The 26,543-nt window shown below is 32.4% G+C and overlaps 1 protein-coding gene across 1 annotated transcript in view; it reads left to right on the top strand.

Annotated features, from left to right (window-relative positions):
* LOC125064093 (RYamide receptor-like) overlaps nucleotides 1-26,543 on the top strand; it is a 53,093-nt gene that overhangs the window by 8,840 nt on the left and 17,710 nt on the right. Inside the window, exons 2-3 of the mRNA XM_047670881.1 lie at nucleotides 24,765-24,859; nucleotides 26,258-26,460. Coding sequence (XP_047526837.1) covers nucleotides 24,765-24,859; nucleotides 26,258-26,460 — 298 coding nt within the window. The remainder of the gene's footprint in view (nucleotides 1-24,764; nucleotides 24,860-26,257; nucleotides 26,461-26,543) is intronic.

Raw genomic sequence — 26,543 nt, 5'->3', positions numbered from 1 at the left:
TGAATATGTGAGATAAATTTGACACATTTATGTGAAATAGTTTTTGAGTTATGAGGGGGTCAAAATTGACTTCAAATACTTCGTGTAATATTACACACGGTGCTGCTCGCCAGTTCTTATACTCTAACTTGGCTTGACACGCTATCGTGTGTCTAGATAATATTATACCATTAAATGAGGAATATCAGTCGTATATTAAATATTCCTAATACTGTCGAATATCATTTATACTAAAAAATAACCACAATTTTCCGTTGAGCCAGTTGAGGTCAGTAGAGTCTCTGAAGACCAATTTTATACAAACCCAGATATACCGAAAAATAATAAGTCACAATTTTAATAAAAGCAAAATATAAAACCAACTTCTGCTGATAAGATGTAAAGTATGAAAATAAGAAGCTAAATTTTACGAAAATAGACAAGCAGATGATGCAAATATTGCATCAACTGCAGGGATTTCAGAAGGAGGTTTGTTCAGTGAAAAGGACGAGGTTCGTCGCAACAACTAATTTGAATAATAATAATGTCGGCTCTTATATACGACTGTTGCTCGACTGTAGTGCAATTTGCTTGTTTGATTAGCCTTTTTTTGCGGAGCTGCGCAATTTATTTTTTTATTAAAGTTTTGGATAAAATGAGTACTTTAATTTTGTAAAAAAAACGTTTACTTCATTATTTTTAAGCTATCAACAAAAGGCAAGTAGCACGAAAACGCTGGTTGCTTGAAATGTAACAGATCAAATTCATGATATTATGTAAAGCAAAATTGTGCTGTTCCATTTTGGTCTTCTTACAATATTAATTCAAATTTAATCAAATCAAAATCAAACGTATTTTATTCAAGTAAACTTTACAATAAAGTATTTTCATTTCAAATTTATCACCGTTTCTGCAAACAGCCTAAATGGAGAACAAACGGCAAGAAACTCGTATAGTGGTTTTTTTAAATAACCAGATTTACAATTATTTTAGTAGTGTGTGTTGGAAAACGAGCGATAGTCCAGGCATTTTTAACCAAAAGGTATTCTTTTAAAACAGAATTTATATAGTACTAATAATAATATTTGAATAATAAGATTTATTGACGTATTTTGACTGAATATATTTCTTAAGTATGTTAATTTGTAAATTGTTTATGTTTTCCGGCATTTTATTATAGTATGCTTATATAATTTGCAAAAAAACTTTCTTTGCGCCGTGTGCAAGCGGAAAGCAGGGGTTACAAGTTTGTTTTTATTTTTAGTATTAATTGTGGGTATACCAGTTTTTATGGAATATTTTTGTATATACTTCCGTATTAACAGTATATTATCATAAATATATTGTGAAGCAGCAGCAATTACTAGATACACCTATTTCTTTAAATGTTTCACGTAATTTTGTCCTAGAACGAATATTAAAAATAGATCGGAGGTTTATTTTAGACAAAACATAAAATTTCAATATCTACGGTTATACCCCAAAACAACATTCCATATGACATAAGACTATATAAAAAATACTAAAATAAACTAGCCTAGTACTGTGCATTGTCGCATTGTTTTGATTAATAAATAAATTGCAATACATAGTTTCCCTGCATACTTAGGGGATATAAAAAAGGGGATTTTGATCACTAGATTTTGGAGATGAGGGTAATTCCTTAAAAGACCGTCGACGTAACAAACTCAAGCCTTTCACTATTTGATATAACCGCCAAGAATTTAATTTGAACTTAGATAATGAAAATAATATAAATTTAGTTTTTTTTGCATTTAGGACTAGATTATAATATCAAACCAACCTAAAATCTTCAACAGAACACTGTTTCCATTGTCATAGTTATTTGTATTGTTATCATGTTTAAAAATTAATCTATCATCTCCAAACAGTATAACATCGCAAGTCTTAATAACTAAAGAAGGAAAGAAATAAATCATTTAAATATATTAAAAACAGCAGAGGTTCTAAAATTGAACCCTGTGGTACACCGATTTGTTCCAGAGCCATTTGTTTTGCCTTGTTAATAACAACCTTCAAAACTCTTTCATTAAGGTAGGGGGAAATTCATTTTAGAGGGCGGCCATTGATTCCATATTATTTAAGGTTTTCTAAAAGAATATCATGCCTAATACAATCAAAAGCTTTTGATAAGTCTTTTAAAGTTAAAATATAATAATAATTGATTGATCATGATTATTTTCAAATATTTTGTTATTCAGATTTGTGATTGGTCGATAGTTAGGTGGGTTATTTTTATCACCAGACTCATATAATGGAATTACTTTTTTTTAATTTCACATAGATCTGGAAACGTACCAAATTCTACACATTCACTAAAGATGAGAACTAATTTAGAAGGCAAATCGATAATTACGATTTACATATTACATGCGATTTGAGAAATTAAAAACTAAAAACTGTTCTTGATTTATAACACAATCCTATTCAACTTAACTTTATTCGCTTTAACTGTATTGCCAAAAACATCACCGATTTCCAAAACGTAATTGTTTCAAGAGTCCATACTCACACTATAAATTATTAAAGATTTCGACTAATTGTCATATCAATTCAATGTCCAAGAAATTTATAGGTCTTTACTACTCTTTGAAATTGGAATAAGCTATGAATTATTTTGTTGTTGGGTTGTCATTTTAAAACTCGAGTCTAAAGTAAAACAAAACGAAATCTTATTATTCGTCATATTATCGGCTTACACTCTAAAACTTGAGTCAGTAAGATAATATTTTATACAACTCGATGAGATTGGTTTGAAATAATACTGTATTGAAATATAATATATAAAAAAAATGAAAGGAAATGAGTCGTAGTATTTTTATTTTATAGCGATGAAAAGCACTACACGTCGTGTCCACGGACTACCTTCGTGTTGGAAGTTTGAAAAGGGTAAAGTGATAACAAAAAAATTAAATAAATGTCTAAAGAGTATATAACCAATGAAAGTTAGATAGGGTAATGTATTTTTTTTTGTATGTTAAATTTATCAAACTAGATTTATTACTAAGAGCTAAAAAAAACGTTATAACCAAAACAATAAAAGTTAAGTGAAGTAGGGATTCAAAGTAATTTTGTTTCGGAAAATCTGTAAAAGTCGTATATTTTTTATCAGACAGTTAAATTGGACTTTATACAGGGTTATTGGTAATTCGACGTATTCCCGTAAGGAAGTTATAGGGGTGAATATTTGCGATAATTTTAACCCCCATATGCATGATGCAAAAGCGAACCATTTTTGAGTTATCATGTTTCTTTAGCTTTTTTCAAAATAAGTCAAAAACGCAAATTCAAAAATTTATTTAGAAAAAAGTATTAATTTAAATGTTATTTTTTCTTCTGATTTCAAAAACGAATAAACACTGGTTATTTATCAATATTAAAACAATATATTACTATATTAAATATAATAATATTAGTAATTAAAACTAGATATTATTTTTTTCCACAAAAATGCCTTAAAAACAAAAAAATCGTTTTATTACCATTATATTTGCTCTCCAAATATAGTAGCCAGGAACATATTTCAAAGCAACGATGACGAAAGAAGAAGCAAATGACCATAATGGACATTTTTTTTTTTAGCATTAGCAGCCCACAAATGTCCCACTGCTGGGATAAAGGCCTCCTCTCCCTTTGAGGAGAAGGTTTGGAGCATATTCCACCACGCTGCTCCAATGCGGGTTGGCGGAATACACATGTGGCAGAATTTCGTTGAAATTAGACACATGCAGGTTTCCTCACGATGTTTTCCTTCACCGCCGAGCACGAGATGAATTATAAACACAAATTAAGCACATGAAATTTCAGTGGTGCCTGCCTGGGTTTGAACCCGAAATCATCGGTTAAGATGCACGCGTTCTAACCACTGGGCCATCTCGGCTCTTCCATAAAGGACGCTGGTGGAAATTCGTATTCGAACATGAACGAATTCGGACTAAAGGTCGCTCTTTAAAACTCCCACAAAATTAATTAAAAACATTACCCAATGAAAATAAAACTAAAATACATATTTAAAATAAAATTTATAAACAGAAATAATTCAGTATCTAAGTTACAATTATGACATTTTATAATTTAGCCTAATTTAAGTGCATGCTCATACATGATAAAGTTTTTTTTTTAATTTTTTGACGCTTACCATTGCTGGTACCTAAAAAGGAAATTATACCAATCAAATTGAACACAGGTAGTAGATATACAAATTCTGAATTAGAAGTTGCAAATTTATTTGAAATATTTTTTGATAACATGGTTAATAAAATAAAATTTCATTTACAATCATCTCATCTAAATGCGTTATTGATTCTTTATTTGAAACAGTTTCTGGAATAGATATCATAAATTTCATATTATTTATTTATTTAAAATGCTCAATATTAAAAAAAACTAACGAAATATGGGACATTTTGGTAAAATTTATTAATAACATCATATACGATATTGCTCTGTATATAGCAGTAATTTTTAATAAGAGTCAGGGCAGGTTTATTTCCTAATTTGTTAAAATATAGTAAAGTTTTATCACTTTATAAGACTCGAAACAAAAGCGATCCCAGTAATCACAAGCCTATTTTAATGCTTCCATCATTAACATTGGTGGTACATTCTACATTGGTGGTAGCTTCACTAATTATAGTTTGTTAAATGACGATTCAAAAGTGCTTGTTAAAACCTGCTGGAATAAAGTATATTTGGGTTTTGATTTTGGTAGATGCCGAGGTCGTATAATTTAATTTTGCTCCTCAAAATATGTCTTTATTAATAAAATTATCTCGACCATTACAAAATGTATTTACTTTTGTAAATAAATTTTGTACAAATTGTGATACATAAGTGCAGAAAACACTAAAAGGAAAAAACAAAGTCTAATATCTGATTTCGTGATGCTGTTGACTTTCAATCTAAATAAAAGGGAATATGCAAGTCTCGTCATAAAATATTCAAATTTTCAATTTTCTGGTACTTTTATATATAGTATAGTACTTTTAGTATAGTAATGAATTTTCTGTTGATTATTTATTCAAAGTTTTGAATTATCAATATAACCGATCAAATAATAACGTCCCACAAATCTATAATTTCTCTGTTAGAGATTGATGCAATGGAAGATATGGAAAAAACAAAAGATTGATTCATTGCGGCTTATTTATAGCACAATATAAATTTATGATACCGATTAATAATACAAAGCTCAAATGGGAGCTATTTTTCTTTACAACGTTGTATTTATCGTTTAATACTTTAACAAAAAACATTTAATATTTCTAAGTTAAGTTTAAGTCTAGAATAGATCAGAACAGACAATATTTCACCAATTGATAGATTATTTTAGGCATCTACGTTCTTATTATGTGTTATTGCAAATTTACTCCAAACACTCGTTATTTATTTGACAGCTACTAATACTGTTAGATAAATAACAAATATTTATATTGGGATCGGTATATTAATGTTATCTCAAATGGTCAATTTTTTGTTTACAATATTTTGATGGTTTCAATATCGTTTTAGTACATCATAACTCTCTGGAGCGTTTTGATATTGATTGGACATAAATCTACCGCTATCTATCTGCACTACCAGCAGCTTTGCTCTCGGAAATTAAAATATAATACAGTTTTTTTATTGTGATGCGTTTATTTGATTGTGAGTGACTATTGATTGGTTATTTATAGAAAATAATAATATGCTGGCGTTTGGATAAAGTTGGCGTTGAAAATAAAAACATGTAAATTCCATCTGTATTACTATACTGGTTTATACTCGAGTTTCAAGTCTAAATTTTTAAAAGTTAACTGCTTTATATATGCATGTATTTATTTTAAAAAAATGTGAACATAAGCGTCATAATATTAATGTATCACCAAAGTTTTACTTTCAAATTAAAATGACGGTTTTCAACAGATAATAATCTTCATTATTATTTACAATTAAAGAGGGCGATAATATGATTTTGTTCTACCGATATGACCCGTGACTATCATGGCGAGGCTAACCAACTTCACAAAACATGCTATCATACATAATTGAATCTAAAAGAACCGAATTTCCGAGACATGGCGTAAGCACTGTAATCTTTCAAATTTCAGGCACCTGATGTAAATATCTAGACAAAAAAAAAAAACAAAAACAATTTAGTTATAGCCGGCGTTTGAACCCAGGATATCAGACTATTAGACTGAGGTGGTAGTTATTTTGAGGGTAAAAGTATACTACGAGGGTGAAAGCGACTTTCACGTATGATGTTAATTCAAGGTGCGGTATTTGCAATGTTTAATAAAACGTATAAGTTATTGTTCATTTGGTTGCTTGATATTCAAAGTTAAGTTTTTTATTGTCACGATGCATATACGGTAAGATATTGTGAATATCTATTAATACAACTGTATTTGTAACATTTATTTCTTTATATCTATATATAGCTACTAGCAGACCCGGCCATGCATTGCTGTGGCTACGTCATACGTTGAATTATATTGAAACCCTGAAACACGCTGACTACAATGATATTTCATAAAAATTTCATGACAAAATATTTAGTAGATTTTACGTGGTGGGCGTTCAAAAACAACACCTAATTTTTATAGATATATATAGATAGAAGAATATTAAGTCTGAAAAGTGACGTCACTCAATTTTCGTTCAACAATACGGCCTCTCCTGACATAATAACGTCCTCGTTCTCTTGTGGTAAATTAGTCTTTACATTTGTTCTCGCTCTTCTTGTTGATGGAAAAGAGCACTTTCATAAAGTTATGGAAAATCCGATATCAGTCATAAAATAGTAAATCATATCAAGTGACGGTGCTTGCATGTTATTCAATACATTTAGACGCTTAAGAATCAAATCTATTTGACGTCTAATATTATCGGAAGCCTTGACATGATGCCGGCCATGTTGACGTCGTCCTTTTTAACGGCGAAGTCTTTCACGGCTTTGGTCTGACATCATTTACAAATTCCTACTACTAACCACGTAAGAAAAAAAAACATATAGGCTTAAAATCTGAAGCCTTTAAAAATAATAATTAAGAAACGTTAAGTTTTAAAATATATATGAACAAACTCATTCATTCTTAAGAAATAAAAGAAGTCGGATAGGGAATACCCTATTCCACTTCTGATATAATCGGCCATTTACTAAAACATTTAAAATAAATTTGAAGGATACTTTTTAACTCAGTTTTAGTTTTATACCAAAAAATGTTATGAAATTCATCAAGGACGCAACTGGCGGCTCAATTTTTTTACTACCGAAACAACCCTGGATGGATGGCCCTTACTTTTTTACAACATCTGATTGGTGACGTAACTTCCTTGACACGTCACTCAGTTTTCGTTCAACAATTATATATATTTAATTAATTTCAATAAAAACGAAAATAATAAACGATTATAATAAAAACATACATATTTCATGACTGTTTTGTTTTAACTATGAATCTTCTACGTCTATCAAATGCCATGTTTTTTATAAAATTACTATTGTACATACATTACATACATTAGCAGCCTGTAAATTTCTCACTGCTGGACTAAGGCCTCCTCTCCCTTTGAGGAGAAGGTTTTGGAGCATATTCAACCACGCTGCTCCAATGCGGGTTGGTGGAATACTCATGTGGCAGAATTTCGTCGAAATTAGACACATGCAGGTTTCCCCACGATGTTTATTTAACAAAAAAAAATTGTGATTGTTTTTTCTAGTAAACTTGTTTATATAACCGGGACGTCGGCGATTTTTTTTTACACATATTTTTAATGATACAATTTGTCACTGACGAGCCGTAGCTCCTCGTAACGTGGCACTATTATTGCGTTATTAATATAACCTTATTATAATCATAACAAAATTACAGTTATTAACTGAAATGTCAAACTAAGAGGATCGAAGTAGCAAGCCCTATCGAAGCTTCACGAGACAGCTGCGTGCGTTAGGAACGGAAAGCTAGAAGCCAAAGAAAATTTATCCATCTTTTGGCAATTGTAATATGGGACGGTTTTCAATTTTCAAATAAAATTATTAAGCCTCGATATGAAACTAAAAAGGTTTACAAATCTTATTTGAACATTTCCCTCAGAGCACAATAGAAACCTCTATTATACATCATGAATCATTTCTTGACAGTGATCGCTCGCACAATGGATGAAATCGAGTAATATTCAATTTTACTATGGCTTTTCGCAGCAATCTCGAATTCTAGAATATTTATATTGAGATTACGTTTGGTAGCTTTGAATGAGACCTAAAAATCACTATTGAGTAAATATCTTATAGCATGCATGTAACCATATTATATATACTAGGAGAATATAAACCCTTGATTACAACAAAATATAATAATACGATTAACGCTACAAATAGTGTTTGCTGTGTCATATGATTGTGAAGTAAAGCCATGCCTTGTTGCACTCGGATTTGAGGCTGCAGGCTGGATAATTTATTACTTAACCAAGCGGTTTATCTGTTGCCCTTAAGCCCCTGAATATATACGTTTAGTGTGATACAGCTTATGACCGACATAACAACTACCTTGTGATTAGAAAGTATTGACTGGATATGAATATGGCATTGTTTTGGTAACATCATTTACACAGTTGATGTGTGGATTGTTTGGATGTGGAGTTATATTTCAATAAATGTAAATATTTTATTACATTTACAACAAATAGAGGAGAACAAGCAAGCTCTGGACAAGGATATAGTATATTGAATCGTAATATATTTATTCCAGTTCAAGCTCAATTTATTCCGACATGTACAGGTGGTAACTAGATTGTAGTTAGGATTGGAATAATTTTGATTTTATAAATATAAACTTTAACTTAGGAGTAGAAAGTCACTAGGTTGAAATGACCATTTAACAAATAAAATAAGATAAATATTAAAACGTAAAACACTATTTCTGAATGTAGATTCTACTGAGAAAAGCATTTGCAAACAGAAAAGACTCGAAGTTATTCTTTCTAGATTTCTACCAGAATAAAAACATTTAAAAGAAAACTCCATGAAGAAAAGTATGTGACTATGAGATCTAAAGAGGTTTAAGCATAAAGATAATTCTAAGTGTGACTGCAATATCATAAGTACCAAAACAATATAGTGTACATGAAAAATAATTTGTACAAACGAACTAAATCTAGGTGTACTTTAATTTAGATGATAATAATGACATGACATGACATAACATAAAGTATATTTCGAACGACAAAAACATACCGTTTGAAAAAAGTTTAATTATTTGTTATATGTGTATATATATGTAATTGTATATATCAGTTCATTCTAAGTAATTGAAAAATGTTTTAATATATTTTTACGTTACAGCTAAATTCATAAAGCATAAACTCGTTGTTATTTTTATTGAAAGTAAATCGAAAATAACTTAAATATTTAAACTGGCTGAACCTGCGGCTTTTAAAATTATATATAGCACACAAAAGTGAGCCTCTTTTCACGCAATCGATGGATGATTTAAAAAAAGTAGCCTGACTGATCGCCATACTAAATTTCATCTAAATTAATTAAGCGTTTTAAGCGTGACAGAGTACTAACAGAGTAACTTTCGAATTTATAATATTATTATTATTATTAAGTATAGATTCATGATTGAAGATGTAAGATCTTGAATTATTGTATGTATCTTGAACGTTATAAAATTCCGAGATAAGATAAGAGCCGAGATGGCCCAGTGGTTAGAACGCGTGCATCTTAATCAATGATTTCGGATTCAAACCCAGGCAAGAACCACTGAATTTTCATGTACTTAATTTGTGTTTATAATTCATCTCGTGCTCGGCGGTGAAGGAAAACATCGTGAGGAAACCTTCATGTGTCTAATTTCAACGAAATTCTGCCACCTGTGTATTCCACCAACCCGCATTGGAGCAGCGTGGTGAAATATACTCAAAGGGAGAGGAGGCCTTAGTCCAGCAGTGGAATATTTATAAGCTGCTAAAGTTATAAAGTTTAGTAGAAGAGGATATCGTATAACATCATATTTTCAAGTACTTGTCATTTAAAAAACATAATTAGGCTTTTAACCTAAGCTAAAGATTCTTCATTACCGTATTTTCGATATCAATCTTCTTTAGCTTTCCGCGTGCCTTTGAGTGGAATTATAGTAGATTACTGGAATTTTAAGGGTGCTTAAGGATAGAGCCATTTAATTACTTTTGAAAATATCCCTTTGGTGAATAACAACTCAATAATAATCGAAACACAACAATACTGTAAAACATTCAGGTAAAACAGAATTTTTTTTTTCTTATATGACTTTATCTTATACAAATATGAATAAATCTATGTACCGGTAATTATTTAACAACACTAACACTGCTGATTAATTGATTCCATCCCGAGTAAACCATTTATATATTCCAGGCAATCCCCGTCCAATCTCCTGTACTCGCCTCACGCTTAACACCGCTACTGTAACGCCTCCTCGCCAACACCTGCTCCTAACTTCACTTTACTTGTAACAGTCGAACATCCTGAAATTATTGTACCTCAAGCTCTTTCACAAGTAAATTAAATCATCTCTAATAACAATTTCCTAATCGCTACTACTTTCAATATAATTTGGGACGCTACTCGTATGTTAAGCTCGTAGTAAACGTGCAGAGACTATATCAGAAAACTTTTTATATCCCTTTTTGCCTTTGATACATCTTATCTCATATGTACTATTATTAAGAACCTTTTTAACAATGTATAGGCCTGAATACACATCCCTTAACTTTATATTTGCTTCATTCGCGATGGAAGCAAAACGAGCAACGTGTCCAAACATACCATATCTTAACATATCCGAAACACTTTATATAATGCATCTGGGTTGCTGCACTGATAAGCTTGCGCATGGGCCTGTTGTTGGATAGGGAAGCCTCGTATAATACATGAAACAGCGGTTAAGTAATCCTTAGTTGGCATCTAAAACACATAGCTAACTTTTCCTGGTAGTAGTACGAGTCCTTAGTCATAGATTTTTTTTATGATTTCTTTCGAGAATTAAGTTCATCAAGAAACTTAATCATAATTAATATAAATTTCCCTTCTTCACGACTATGATCATAAGAATCTACGCGATTGTACCAAATTTGAGTCTGGCCTTGCAATTTTGATTGTTAATTAAAATATTTCGTTACTTCAGGCCACTTATAAATATAAACGAGCTGATCAATTTTCCGAACAAAATCCGGTATTAATTTATTAGATAGTATTAATTAATTTGATCATGCCACTTTCACGATCACCCTCATTAAGTATTGAATTTACCTTAGTGCCAATCATAGATTGTAACATCCTCCTTATAAATATATTTTTCGCTATCGTATTTTAATCCGGTATTTTCTTCAATTTTAATTATTGTCCCGGCTGTCTTCACTGATGTAGGTTTTTTAACCAACTTCTGGGTGTTAAGCAACCGGGAAAAATAAAAATAGTCACTTTATCACAAATTAAATACAATAATTTACATATTGGTAATTATTTAATATTACTTTAATGCTGCTGAGTAATTGATTCCTCGAGCAACCCATTATATATCCCACACAATCGCCGCGGTATTCTCTACTAGCCTCACACTTCACTCTAGCGTCTTCTCTCCAACACTCATTTTTCACTTCACTTTACCCGTTACACTAAGTATTGCTGGTTGGCGGTAGAATATCTGAGGAGTGGTTGGTAAACCAACCCAGTCGGGCTTGCACAAACCACCAAGAAAATCTAATGTATTGTAATAATATTTTGGTAAATTTTAAATATCAACATTAGATATATAGTTTAAAAGCAGTAACAAAGTAAATATATACGAAAATATTTATATGGGTACAAGTTGCCTTATACTATTCTCCATCAAAATCTCTTCGAGATAATATTACGATAAAACACTTTTGACTCTTGATATTAATTTAACAAAAACATTTCATGATGAAGTATCATATTAAATTAGTTTACTAACTTAATATCCATAAATAGTTTATTTTGGAATATTTTATAAAAAAAAACTCATGATGTAAAAACCATTTCTCAATATATTTTTAATGTAATTTTATTCACGTTGAATGAATGAATAATTTAAAAGTTCCTTGTAACTATATTCTAGCCTACATTTTAGTATCGTAATAAGTAATGGCTATGGCTGGTTTCTTAGGTACTTATTTCGTTTGTAATATCGTTTTGGCAAAATATTCAAAGCAAGCAAATCTACATAATATATTGAAATTTTATTAATTACTTCTTAAAATATAGAACACAACACAGCACAGCATGATACCCGATTGATGTATCTACGATATTTTACCGGAATTAAGGATGTAGATTCAAAATGAAATTTTATTTTAGGTTAACCAAACGTTAATACTGGTACGATATTTTGCGACCATATATTTAACGACATTTTAAATACACAGATAATTTATGGATGGTCACGCTAATCTCTGAAAATACCATTTCGTTTTGAATAATTATTTTCGCTTTAGATATTCCATTTATTGAGGAAAGGTATATACTATTTAACACGCTCAAACCTAAAGAGCGGAGCCGTAACCATTAACCTCAACCTATACAGCAATTCTATAAAACAGTTATATATAAACCCAAAAAGGCTGAAACCGCAGGGAACAGTCAGTAATTACATGTAGCAATTTCCGAATACAAGCAGTAACATACAGATACATTTAATTAATAATAATTAATTGAGTAATTATCTCTGAACGAAGATGGCGTGCCTTGTCCAAAATAGATAAGAAAGAGTAAACATTAACGTCTACTTTGTATGGTTCCTTTGTTTAATATGCATTAGAAAAATTACATATAAGCGGCCTTGCTTATTATAAAATTATTAGATAATCACAAAGATATATATTTATTCAAGATAAGAGTCCCGTTTCAAGAACTGTCCACATTTTTATGAATTTATGTTTACATGGTTTAATAAATAAATCTATCTATATATGTATATATTTTTATTTATTATATATTTGTATATGATAAAGTGATATGTAAATATATATAAAGTTTTCAAACAGTGAAAAATTCAATAAATTAAACGATTAGTACCGAACAACACTTTCTACTTTATAACATCGCTCTGAATATCAACAAACATCATCAGTCAATTGATTAAGTTTATTTAATAATAGCAATATTTTTTTATATAATTGCGGGTACGTAATTATGTCGCCTAATTCACTTCGATATAAAATCAATAAGCTATTACGAATAGTAATATTACATTTTAGCCTTGACGTAAGTAATAGTGTCACAAGCTTTACAAATTATGTAACAGCTCGTCTTATTGCCCCTTCTGGTGATAGGATGGCTGCTTCTTTTTTCGTTCGATTCGATTATATTTCGATTGGAATTGAGATTCAAAGGGTAAATTTTTCCAGCATACTTGCCACCATTCCATTCGGTCATGACTTATACCTGTTCATTTTGAATTTTAAGTTGTATGTACTTATTTTAATTATCAATGTATTTATATATATATATAAAATTTTAGGTAAATACAGATGTATACATATCTATGGTATTTTTTATGATATTTCGTATACTAGAATTATAATTATATTTAGAAATAAAATTTTATAACAAACCCTAAAATATGTTATATATTTTTGAAATTCTATAAAGTATAACATTACTGCAATCGCGGAGACATTTGTTTTTAAAAGAATAATTTGCCAAAACTATTATATCCATACTGATACATTATACTGACCATTTAAGATATCTGAAATAACCACGAAAGGGCTGCGATAGCATGTACCTATTTATAGAATGAAAAGGCGTTTCTATTTTAAATATAAGAAGGTAAAAATTAAGGAAAATTACAATTATCCTTGATTTTAAGCATATTTCAAGGCTCTTAAGTTTATTATACAAATAATTATGAGCTCCCGGTACGTCAAATTGTTTAGAATACCGGACATAATTATGCAAAATTTACGCCATTATTTTTGTTTATTATAATAATATATAAAAGAAACGATCCAAGCCAATGGCAAAATATAGAATTTATTTTATCAAATACGTATATGTAAACTTTACGCCAATGGAATCTACATATATGTACGAGTAAGTACCGACCTGTCATCAATCATCACGAATGCGCTGGCTCTATCGAAAATATAAAATATACTCATTTTTCTTAAATAAAAATATTAAATTTGTTTTTTTTAAAGACATTTTTTTATAAATAACAGCTTTTGGTCGATTGTTGTGATAGGATTCAATGAAGTCAAGACCAAAGGGTTTTTATTTTTTTTCTTATGTAGATGATACCTTACCATCCGCTTATTTCCTTAATATAATTTAGCAATATTTTTCTATAACTTTGTACATTATCCTTTTATAAAAATCTTAAAAAAAAAAACGTTATAATTTATTAGGAAGCAATCTATTTATAAACAGCTTTACCTTTGTTATAATTTTTTATATTTTTTTTATTTTGTGAATTATTATACTTTAAGGATCAGAATATAAAACTGCGAATCAGCAAGATGCGATCTCGTAACTGAGAAAACCGTGACGCTTATACGTGTCACAAGGCCTCCATGGTTTAGCTAAGTATATACAAATGAATTTGCAACTTTTCAATGCGTTGTGCGAAATCGCAAATTTCTTTCATTTTTGTATTTCATCTGCAGCTTTTGAAGTTATGAATTCAAATTTCCTGTTGGGCGTGTAATAGCCTATTGGGATTTTTATGTAACCTAAGATCTACGCTTTTTGCGCTCTTAGGGAGTATCGGATGGCCATTCCATCGTACTCTGCCATAAATACGTAATTTTATTAGATTTTATGGTTAAAGGTTTGACTCGATAAAACTTAAACTTCACTTCCTTTTTTACCACTACTTTATTATTCCTAAAATAAAAAATGAAATTTGCTTAACTGTATTTAATAGAAATAAATTGCGTTCTGTATAACAACTATTACATAGAATTCAAATCAACGTTGTACGCAATTTACTTCATTGATTTTAAAATGGTTTTATTTTTAAAAATAGTTTTAAATTTAAATTAAACTCATTAAAAAAATCATAACTTCAGATCCATACTAATAAAGTAATTTTGTATAACCTTTGTCCCGACGTTGTATTCTTTTGTTATCTCAACTGCAAAAGCCAGGAAAACGAAGATTATAACGAAAAGGTCATCTATCAAAAATTATGAGGGTTCCTCTGATCAACGTAAGTGACGCGCTTGGTTGGCCCTGAAATATAATTAATTAGTATCTTTTGAAAATGGCTTAAAGATCAAACAAATCCGAAAGAGAAAAATAAAAAATAAAGATCATATTTTTTTCAATTTATGATATTTTAACGTTTGATAAAAAACAGTTGTTTTCATCGTCGTATTTGAGTTGAATCAAGATTAAGTGCCAGAATCAAAGAGAACTTATCTATGATCACAAAATCACTTCTGTATATTTCGTAAACTTAAATTTTAAGCATTACTTATTATTATTTCTTAAATTTCGTTAATGCTATACATTAACGGAATTTGAAACAAAGTGTAGATAGTAAAAAAAATATTATCATTGTAATAATAATCATAATATCCTTTCCACTCGCAAATACTAACCACAAGTATGTGCAATGTCATATTTTCTGCAATTATTCAACTTATTAGGCTCGCGCTGACGATAACTTTATACAAAAATCAAATAATTTTTTATTGGCCTGATACGAAACTTAAACCTGGAACCTCTGGATATAAAGCCTGAACAATAAACACTTTATCAACGAGGCTGTGTATAAAATATATTTACACACACACACACACATCAGCCCGCATTCGTCCACTGCTGGACATAGGCCTCCCCAAATGCACGCCACTGTGGTCTTTCTTCGGCAACTCGCATCCAGCTCCTGCCAGCCGTCTTGCGCAAATCGTCACTCCACCGTGCCTGAGGACGTCCTACACTACGTTTGCCGAGACGCGGTCTCCACTCTAGAACACGTTTTCCCCAACGGTTATCGGTTCTACGACAAATATGGCCAGCCCACTGCCACTTCAGCTTACTAATCCGGTGGGCTATGTCGATGACCTTGGTTCTCTGACGGATCACCTCATTTCTGATGCGATCCCTCAGAGATACTCCGAGCATAGCCCTTTCCATAGCACGCTGAGCGACTTTAACCCGGTGGACCAGCTTTGTCGTGAGTGTCCACGTTTCGGCTCCGTATGTCATGACGGGTAGGACACACTGGTTGAAGACTTTCGTCTTAAGGCACTGTGGGATCGACGATGTGAAGATTCGTCGTAACTTCCCAAATGCTGCCCAACCTAGCTGAATTCTTCTATTCAACTCATCCTCAAAGTTGTTTCTACCTAATCGCAATGTCTGCCCGAGGTAGACATATTTTTGAACAACTTCGAGGACGGTACCGTGTATCGCAATCGGTTCCGGTAGAACATGTTCATTGAACATGACCTTGGTTTTATCCAAGTTCATCCGTAGGCCGATGCGCATAGAAGAATCAGCCAGCTCATTCAGCATCTGTTGTAGGTCCTGCAGCGTTTCTGCCATGATGACGATGTCGTCTGCGAATCTCAAGTGAGAGATGTACTCGCCATTGATGTTGATGCCACGCCCTTTCCAGTTCAGCGTCTTGAACATGTCCTCCATTGCATTAGTGAACAATTTGGGGGAAATAACGTCCCCTTGTCTCACTCCTCGATTCAATGGTATGGGATTCGTTTGCCGACTCTGTACTTGGATGGACATGGTGGCGGCCTTGTAGAGACATCTCATCACTTGGATGTATCGCCAATCAACTTGGCAACGCTGCAGGGACTCCAGAACAGCCCAGATTTCAACCGACTCAAAGGCCTTCTCATAGTCCACGAATGCAAGACACAGGGGCCGATTATACTCATGGGACTTCTGTATAATCTGCCGCACTGTGTGGATGTGGTCTATGGTGCCGTATCCGCTCCGAAATCCGGCCTGTTCCGGGGGTTGGCATTCGTCGAATCTTCGCGCAAGACGGTTCGTGATCACTCTTGAAAACAGCTTATAGATGTGGCTCATTAGGGATATGGGTCGATAGTTCTTCAGCAGGGTCTTGTCTCCCTTTTTGAAGAACAGGGCGACCACACTCCTACTCCACGCCTCCGGAGTTCTCGTTTCGAAGAGGACAGAGTTATAAAGCTTCTGGAGCTCCCTCAGTACGGGTTTACCTCCTGCTTTCAATAGCTCTGTTGTAACGCCGTCCTCTCCAGGGGCTTTTCCATTTTTAAGCTGTTTAAGAGCAATCTCGATTTCGCCAATACTGACTTCAGGCAGGTCTTCGGTGAAATGGCGTGTTAATGTAGCTCTAGGATCCTCATTTTCGGGATCAGGTCGAGATGCATGCGATGCGTATAACCGGCCGTAGAAGTCCTCTACTTCCGAAAGAACTGGTCAACTTCATCAGGTGGCTTCTTCCAAGAGATTATACGAACACCTTAGACCCCCGATTCTGCTCGATGGCTCTTTCAATCGTAAGAGTATTGGAGCACCGGAGGTCGTGTCGTACGCGCTTGCTGATCTCTTGGTTTAGTTGCCGTTTCTCGGACGAAGTGACAGGTGGGTTTTCACGTCGTTTCTTCATTAGCCCTAAAGTCTCTTCCGAAAGTTTGGACTTTCTGCCCTTACGCTGCATGCTACAAAATCTCGTGCCTTCTTCCCTGAGAATTCTCACTACATTTTTGAGGTTCTGGTTTACGTCTGTTGTGGTTTTCACGGCAGCGAATCGGTTCTCCAGGTTTGACTGGAACGTTTCAGATCCCGTAATGGTTTGGAGCAGGGATGGTCGGAGTGTAGACTTCATCAGACGGACGCGCTCGGCCTTAAAATTGATATTCAGAGAGCCTCGGACAAGTCGGTGATCACTACCAGTATTGAACCTGTTGATCACTGAGACGTCTCTGAATATGTGCCTTTTGTCCGTCATGATGAAATCGATCTCATTTTTGGTCATAGTGTCGGGGCTTTGCCACGTCCACTTCCTTTGGGGCTGCTTCTTGAAGAAGGAGTTCATCAAGAAGAGCCCCTCTCGTTCGAGGAAGTTGACAAGCATTTGCCCCCTATGATTTCTGCTTCCAAATCCATAGGGTCCTACTACCGATTCGCTACAATTCTGTACTCCCACTTTAGCGTTGAAATCCCCCATGACAACGTTGTAGTGGGTTTTCGTGGTGGAATGGAGAGCCCTCGATATATCATCGAACATTTCCTCCACTTCATCGTCCGAGTGTGTCGAGGTCGGTGCGTACGCTTGCACCACCTTGAGGCTGTACCTCTCGGTGAGCTTTACAATTAGGTACGCTACCCTGTTCGACACACTGGAGATTTCCACAACTTTTACACAAACAATAACAAATTTTACCAGGGGATGTAAGGGGGCGCAAACTACACCTTGGCGCTCCAAGCCAACCTCACCTGCCCGTGGTGCATCCTGCCGATCAGCAAACGAGGCTCTGGCGACCGACTGATGGCGGTATAACCATCAAAAATAGGCGTAGCTAAATACCACAGGCCGGTACCGGGCAGCAGCGTCACCGGTGCGAGAGGTTGCGTCCTGCGATCGCCAACCCGCCTGCCCAGCGTGACGATTATGGGCAATACCCCCAAATGAAATGAAAACAGGTAAGCCACGGCCCCCAGTTCCCGGCGGTCCCGCTATTACTCGTCATGGTGGCGACGGTGGTAACGGCGGGATGGGGGGTGCTAAGAATCCCCGGGCTACGGGAGGCCACCACAACCGACTGACCCTGGCGACGTACAACGGACGCACGCTACGGCTTGACTCGCATCAAAATATATTTAGTACATAAAAATTAAATTTCCAATAATATAAAATAGAAATCAGTAAGTATAGCAAATCATGCGTGTAATATTCTCCGTCCACATATATTTTTACGAAGGGGACTGTAATGCTATAGTAAATCGTAATGAATGAGCGTACGAAAATACTCAGGATATCATAATCCTGCACTGACGTTTTACGCTGATTACGATTTTTCCTTATATTGCTTACATGAAATTCTTGGCATAGAAGTTCCTGTATTTTGTTACTCATACATCCTCATAATCATTGTTACGGAAGTCAACTTCCTACTGAATAAGAGACTAATATATTAATTATCTTCTTGCCGACAAAATACAAAACTCATTATTCAGGTAGGCTTTTATTAATACTATTGAAACGTTATTTTACGGTAATTTATTAAATGTAAAGTTAAAAGAACAGAGATTATTTTTTGTTATAAAACATTAATTTTAATATCCATTACGAGCTTTATGGCTCGGTGGTCAGAAAATGAAGATAAAAAGATAATCTAAGATGCCGATCTCAAGTTTCGACAAGTGCCACTCAGTATTTACACGCTTCAAAATATATTTTTTATATATTTTTACTCGTGACACGTGAACGATATAATTATTGAAAACTGCATCATATGATATCTTGCCATGAAAATGCGATGTGGCATTGTGGTGGAACTCATTCCCAAACTATACTATGTCTGAGAAGGAGAAGCCTTAGTGAAACAGTGCAACATTCACGAGCTGTTACTAATATTATGACTATGAGTATATCCATTAAGATAAACCGATAATTAAACGCTGCTGTACAGAATCATAAAACATGCGGGATAGCTTACCTGGTGTGTTTTATCGTACAAAGGTGGTTTTCATTACTGTGAAACTCATCATCATTAAGCGAATCCAAAGAATATAGCATTGACATTATATGAAATTCCACTAACATTTAAAAAAAGAATGCGACTAGATATTAAAAGAAATGCTTTGAAGAAATAAATATATAATTATTTTTTTTCGTATTTACTCAAGCTTGTGAGTTTAATATAGCAACAGACTAAATGCTTATTTTTATTTGAATAAAGGTGCTATATGTGTGAGTATTTTTTTTCGCGAAAAACGTTTTTATAGTATCTTCTGTGTTGCATTTTGATACATTTTGACACCATGACAGGCACCTGCAACAATAAGTTAGTAAAAATACTTAATAATACTCAAACAGTTATAGCCGCTGGAGTAGTGTTCGCGCAGTGGTCGAAATTTGAGCATAATTATTATAAATGAGGAATAAATATTTTAAAGTACATGTTTGGAATATTTTGTTTTTCGTATTATTTATTTCCATTTTTTTATAATTGATAACACTAAAGCTCTAAATTAAAGAAAATAAGTAACCAAGTATAGGAGAAAAAAGTCTGTGCCGATCTATATATATACTAGTATCGCCCAATATAATTGCCAATTCGACCATAATCAAAAAATAATAAAAAAAATATTCTAATATATTAATGGGAGACTATCTCTAAAAAGGCCGATATATTTTGTTTTGATTTGAAACCCTTATGTCATGTTAATTAAAGATAATTTTCTTAATAATAAATAAGAGCCTTATTTACATGTTCGACTAATTTCCGTAATGATTAGAGTTAGTACTCGTCTCTAGGAATAAACTTAATTATTGTATTTTAATTCTGGATTGTTTAATACTACCTAACGATTTTTATAGATTGTTGATAAAAGGGTCAAACTTACTCTAACGACTCGTAATAATATTCTACTTAAATAAAATATATTTTAATACGACAAAACGATTGTCGATGTTATATATCTAAAGTGAGGGTCGCGTCAGCTCGTGTTTTGAATTCGAAAGTGAGATCACGGTACATTACAACACGTAATGTTCCCTCGACAGATGGTTAGTTTTTAGTACGACCTAAGTCGGTCGGTATTTCGGAAAACCCTTATTCATAAATATCACGCAGATTATTACCCGAGAGAATACGAGCGGGTAACGATGTCGCGTCACGCAAGATATCACTGCATATCACTCTCAAAATTAAAGATCTCGTTGTATGTTGTGTTGTATGTATAATTTCTTTATATCTATGTGGTAAAGTTTATTGACCCGTATTTCTTATTTATGATCTGATTCTTCAAATATTTAAGTACGTATGTAAATATGGGTATGTATCACTATAAGTTGCGAGGAAAGTTAGTTCATATCCAATCTGGAAGGATTGAACGATGTCGAAAAATTGTAAACAGGACATTCAATTTACAATTCAATACATAATATAATTAGCTTATAAGATTTTATTAAGAGTGTGTTTGTAATTCAAAAATTTAATATAAACGAACGGTCCTTACGATTAACCTGTAATATATAAAAACGGTATAATTTTTGTTTGATACAGATCAAAATACTTTTTTTTTTAACTTAGTTTTATATACTTTATCATCTATTAATTATCTTAATAGATTTACTCCATGTTTTAATGTAACAGTAGAAACTTTGTTGGCTTATGTAAGACTTTTTGGTATCAAATGTTTGTGTGGCATACTATGCTGTATGATTCCCGAAAAAAAATAAAAATAATAATGATGTCTACATATAACTGAAGGACTGAAACCACAATATAAATAAATAATAAAATAGATGACAATATAACAAATATTAAAATATTTGAATAGAACGTAATATCATTATGCATATCATAAATATTTTTTAATTGACCTCAATGAGTGCCTTCAGATATACTAAGTAAACACGCTCAGGCAATAAGGCTTTTTACGCAATCTATTTAACTACTAAATCCTACAAAGCCTTACGCGCTTAATTATAATCATGTGTCATATAGATAATATTATATTCTAAATAAAAAATAGTTACAGGCTAATGACCTCCTACTGGGCTTAGACCTCCCTTCATTTGAGGATAAGGTTTGGAGGTAATTCTACCACGCTGCTTAATTGTGGGCCCAAAAAAATCTATCCTATTTTAGGTACAGAAATTGTTGTGTATTATTGTAATTTTTATTAAAATAATTTACATAAGAATTATAAACATGAAGAATTAAAAATAGTTACTGTATAAATCATGACCGCGCGGGATGGCGACAAGAATGCAAGCAGCATTTCCCCGTTGAGTCGCAATTCCGATCATATGGATAAAAAACGAACCAGCCCTCTTGTCACCAGTGGAAACAATAAGGCGAGTTACTTTTAATTATGCTTTTTGCACTACTATTCAAGAATAAGACAAGAATATTTGGATCGTTTGTCGGGGTCAGCGTGTCAACGCCTGTAGCGTCCCACACTAGAGCTCGTCCTCGTTCATGTAGTAATTTAAGCTATAGATTTTAATAATAATACAATCCGATCAAAGATATTGGGATTTAGATATAGACAATTTCTACTTTATATTCCTAGTACTATTCTGTAAAAACTTCGTATCACAATTATAAATTATTGAAAACGGTTTTACTCTAACACTCTATTTTGATTGGTGAATCCTTAAAATGTAATATTTACTGTCGGCAATTTCACATATCACAATTATGTTCTATGATTAATGTGGAATTTATTTGTATGAACTGAACTTCCTGCGGTCAAAACCAAGCATTACAGACCGTTTTGTATCGTTATCTTATCTTTGTCTTTATACAGATGACATACATCTTAACATGTATATTTAAACATTCAGCCATGTTCAATAAAGAACCGCTTAACTCGTTATGAAAATGTTATTAAACAAATATTTAATTAACGTGACAGAATATTTCGAGGGATCTTAATAAAACAACCTTTATAATGAAATGTTGTGGAGAAATTAAAGCGATATATGAAAATTTATAAATCAAATTATATTATACTAGATGAAAACCTGGCTTCGTTCGGTTAAATAAATAAATCTAAAAAAATGTAAATATACTAACTACCGTAACTCTACAAGAAATTTTTATTTCTAACAAACTTTCTGAACGCGCCCATAAATGTCAAACATGGCCGCCCGTTGAACTTCATGTCATTGAATTTTACGGATTTAATATCGAAACATCTCGATTATAATAATTTTGGATATATGTATTGGATATATGTTGTCGAATTAAAAATCATTATTTTTTAACGATCTATAATTGTGGACATATTTCGATCGGGTCTATCATAGACAGGCAAGAAATAAGTTTCAGCTTACAAATATTGCGTTGATAATATACTACTGATCAAAGTAAATAAGAAATATTTTATACTTCTTACCAGGTGCCGTCTGCATTCCTTATATAAATAAATACAAATTTTTATACGTACCTAACAATTGTTGCTCGAAATCACGCGCTTCTTATACTAAAAACATCTAAGCACAACACTTACTTTGAGATTGTCAAAACTGAACCACCGATTTCAAAAGAAGCTAACTACCTCGGTGGAAGCTAAAGGCGAGTCCTGCGCATGAAACCTAATAAAAGTATCATTAGGATGTACTCATTTAAACGACGGTTATATGTACTGATCAAATATGATGCAGTTGGAATTGCACCGTATTAGTGGCAAATAGTCGAAAATGCGTAAATTAGGCTATTACGTGTGTTGCACGCTCAATGCTATTATATGCTCTATGCAAATACATTGGAAAGCGCTTTCAGCAAATACTGGCCAACATTTAGAGGCCGTTTAAAATACACCAGGCGATTGAGATACACATCAGCAAACAGTATAATTTTCTTAACTTCGAATGCGTCAGCAAGTAGACACATTTTTGCCAGACGTGTCTACTTGCCAACTTTATCTCTAGGACTCCATGGCAAGTTTATTGTAAATCTATAGTACTTAAGTTTGTCACGGTCAAACACTGATCTCTTCTCTTTTTGTTATCATTTATTCGACATTCAAGATAATAAAGCCGTTAATATTTACTAAATTGGTTTATGAGCTAACTATTTATTATACGTAATGTAAATAATGCTTTAAAACACTAAACTAAAGTACAACGATTAAGGGCTCGGATTGCAAAACCGAAAGATTAGACCAGTTATAATAATAATTGGTATCCAAACTCTGCTTACGTTAACCTAAAACTTCTACCAATTTAAATGTTTATAATTATGAATAATTTCCGTAACAGAAGTGAAACATTTAGAAAATTACGTTTACAAACGTTTTGTTCTTGGCTTTGTGCAAACACTTCCGTGACAAATCTTTTTATTAATAAATATAACAGCCACTCGTAACATATTCTCCCCAATAGTAACTTAATACTAGAGGGTCTCATTCAAAAGACTTTTAGAACCTTCGTACATTTTTTCCTCTCTCTAAAATTAATTCCTTGTTAAATTGTAACAATTTATTACATCGCACTCAAGAATCCTATTTAATTTTCTGCACATCTACGACTGGAGCTCTTCAGAATGAGACCATAACCGGTTTTATTGTCAAAATCGGCTTTCGCTATGAATATATAAGATTGTTGTGTTTCACTTTGAAGAATTAGTTAGATTAACTATATATAAATAACGTATTAGCATACCATTTAAAAATAAATTTTAAGTTTAGGTACCTTGATCCTTGACCTTGCGTTTGTATCATATTTGTATTGAAAATAAATTATTATTTATTATTCACTTCTTCGTCACATGTTAGCTTAAATTTAATTTAAACTTCTTTAACTTAAATTTAATTTCGATGCTTTTTATTGTGATGAAAGGCTACCATAACCATTGTAGCTAGCTAGCTAGCTAGCTAGCATATGAAATTAACGAAAACGTCAACATATATGCGTAAACGTGTATCTCTATGGCGAGTTTGACAGTGGCACATTTTACCGTCCATCTACCTATTTTATAAAGAGAACATTCTGTAATCTGTAATGTTAAAATAATAAGCGTATAAAGTGACTTACATTTTTACCGTGATTTTTATTGCTATATTCTATAAATGTCTTTTTTTACAGCGCGACCAGCTCTACACAAGATGATGATTCAGACTGGGCGACAAATGCTACAATACATGAATATTTGGGACACAATGCCACAAATGATACATATGGTATGATTTATTTACATTTAATTATTGGTTGGACGATATACATGGCAAATTTTCATCCACTATATGTAGATATCCTCGACATTTTTCTTTACAGCTGAGTACTAGATGAATGCGGTGCTTGCGTCTCTCTCTTAGAATATACAACCATCAGCTAAAATTTACGTGTTCTAACCAACGGGCTATCGCAGCTCTAATAATTTCATATTTAAATTAAAAAATAGCTTCAAATTTTAGGTTATGTAAAGCATCAAAAATTTTAATTTCCTTCAAAAATACTTTTTATTTGCTTTTATTTCCTTTAATAATCTGTTTATCCAACACGTATATGAATTTAAAATGTAAATTTGGCACTATAAAAACTAAAGCTAACTACATGAGGGTCTAATTTATAAAAAGTCATAACTATCGAATTTTTAGACAAAAATGAAGTATTATAAGACAAATATACAATTGAGAAATTTCCTACAAGGTAAAAGACCGTCATACGAAAGTTTTGTAAAATGAAGTATAGCTAGGTACGTTTGTAAGTAATCAAGGATTATGCGTTTATATACCAGAGAAAAGCTAAAATAAACGTAACGTTAGGCAAGATTTCATTTGAGTAATTTGGAGCAATATTGTAAAACTGAGAAACAAAGTTATAGAACTTTTATTTTCGTTCGGAGAATTGAAAGTTTATGATTCGAAGAGTTTAATTATATGTACACAGTTAAAAACGATAATTTTAAATGTGTAGTATCATGAATGTGTAATATAAACACATAAATTGTATTTTTGTGAGAAATGTGATGTATTTTTGACAACATTGGTTATTCCACAAGTGTTTAGTTCCTTCATTTTATGTGAAACGCGAGAGCCGCGTTTCGTCTACTTTTATTATCACAACTCACTTTGTTTTCCTTACAACATCACGATTTATTGATACTAAAATTGTAGCAATAAATGTCATTAATATATCCTTGTAGTGCCAATTTTTAGAGAAATTGTTGTATTAATAATATTCCTATCAAAAAGTTTTGATATTTGTTGTTCTAAGTTTATATATAAACTCCGGATGAACTTTTAATGAGGTTGAATCCGGTTTTATTTTATTTACGCACAGCGAATGTGTTTCTATGAATGCATCAGTTGCGTATGTGTCAGACCTAGTATCTAAATAAAAATTAAGTGAATTTTCATGCTTTGTGGTATCTAATAAGAAACAAATTTAATAGGTACTAACTTAGTTATTATTTTTATTTTTAAAATAATAAATACTTTTTATGTACATCTGTACATTATCCTATATAAAACATAAAAGTATTATTTATATTTCATCGATCGACTACATTAAATATAATCACTGTCAGTACTTAACTAGTATGGTTATAGGTACTACAATTTTATTATTTTTTACAGACAAACTATACGACGTTCCCACGGGTTTGATCGTATTGCTGTCCTGCTTATATGGATCGATCTCAGTGTTGGCAGTTGTTGGCAATTTTCTCGTCATGTGGATAGTCGGCACATCACGCCGAATGCAAAGTGTCACGAACTGTTATATAGCTAATTTAGCATTAGCTGATATTGTCATAGGATTATTTGCTGTACCATTCCAAGTAAGTTTTTATACAACTTGTTATACACACTCACCATATTTTATACACACATTCGTACCGAAAGCGTTTAAAGTCATGTCGTG

This window comes from Vanessa atalanta, chromosome 5, assembly GCF_905147765.1.
Source record: "Vanessa atalanta chromosome 5, ilVanAtal1.2, whole genome shotgun sequence".
In the NCBI taxonomy this organism is placed as follows: domain Eukaryota; kingdom Metazoa; phylum Arthropoda; class Insecta; order Lepidoptera; family Nymphalidae; genus Vanessa; species Vanessa atalanta.
This window is presented reverse-complemented; position numbering and strand designations above follow the sequence as displayed.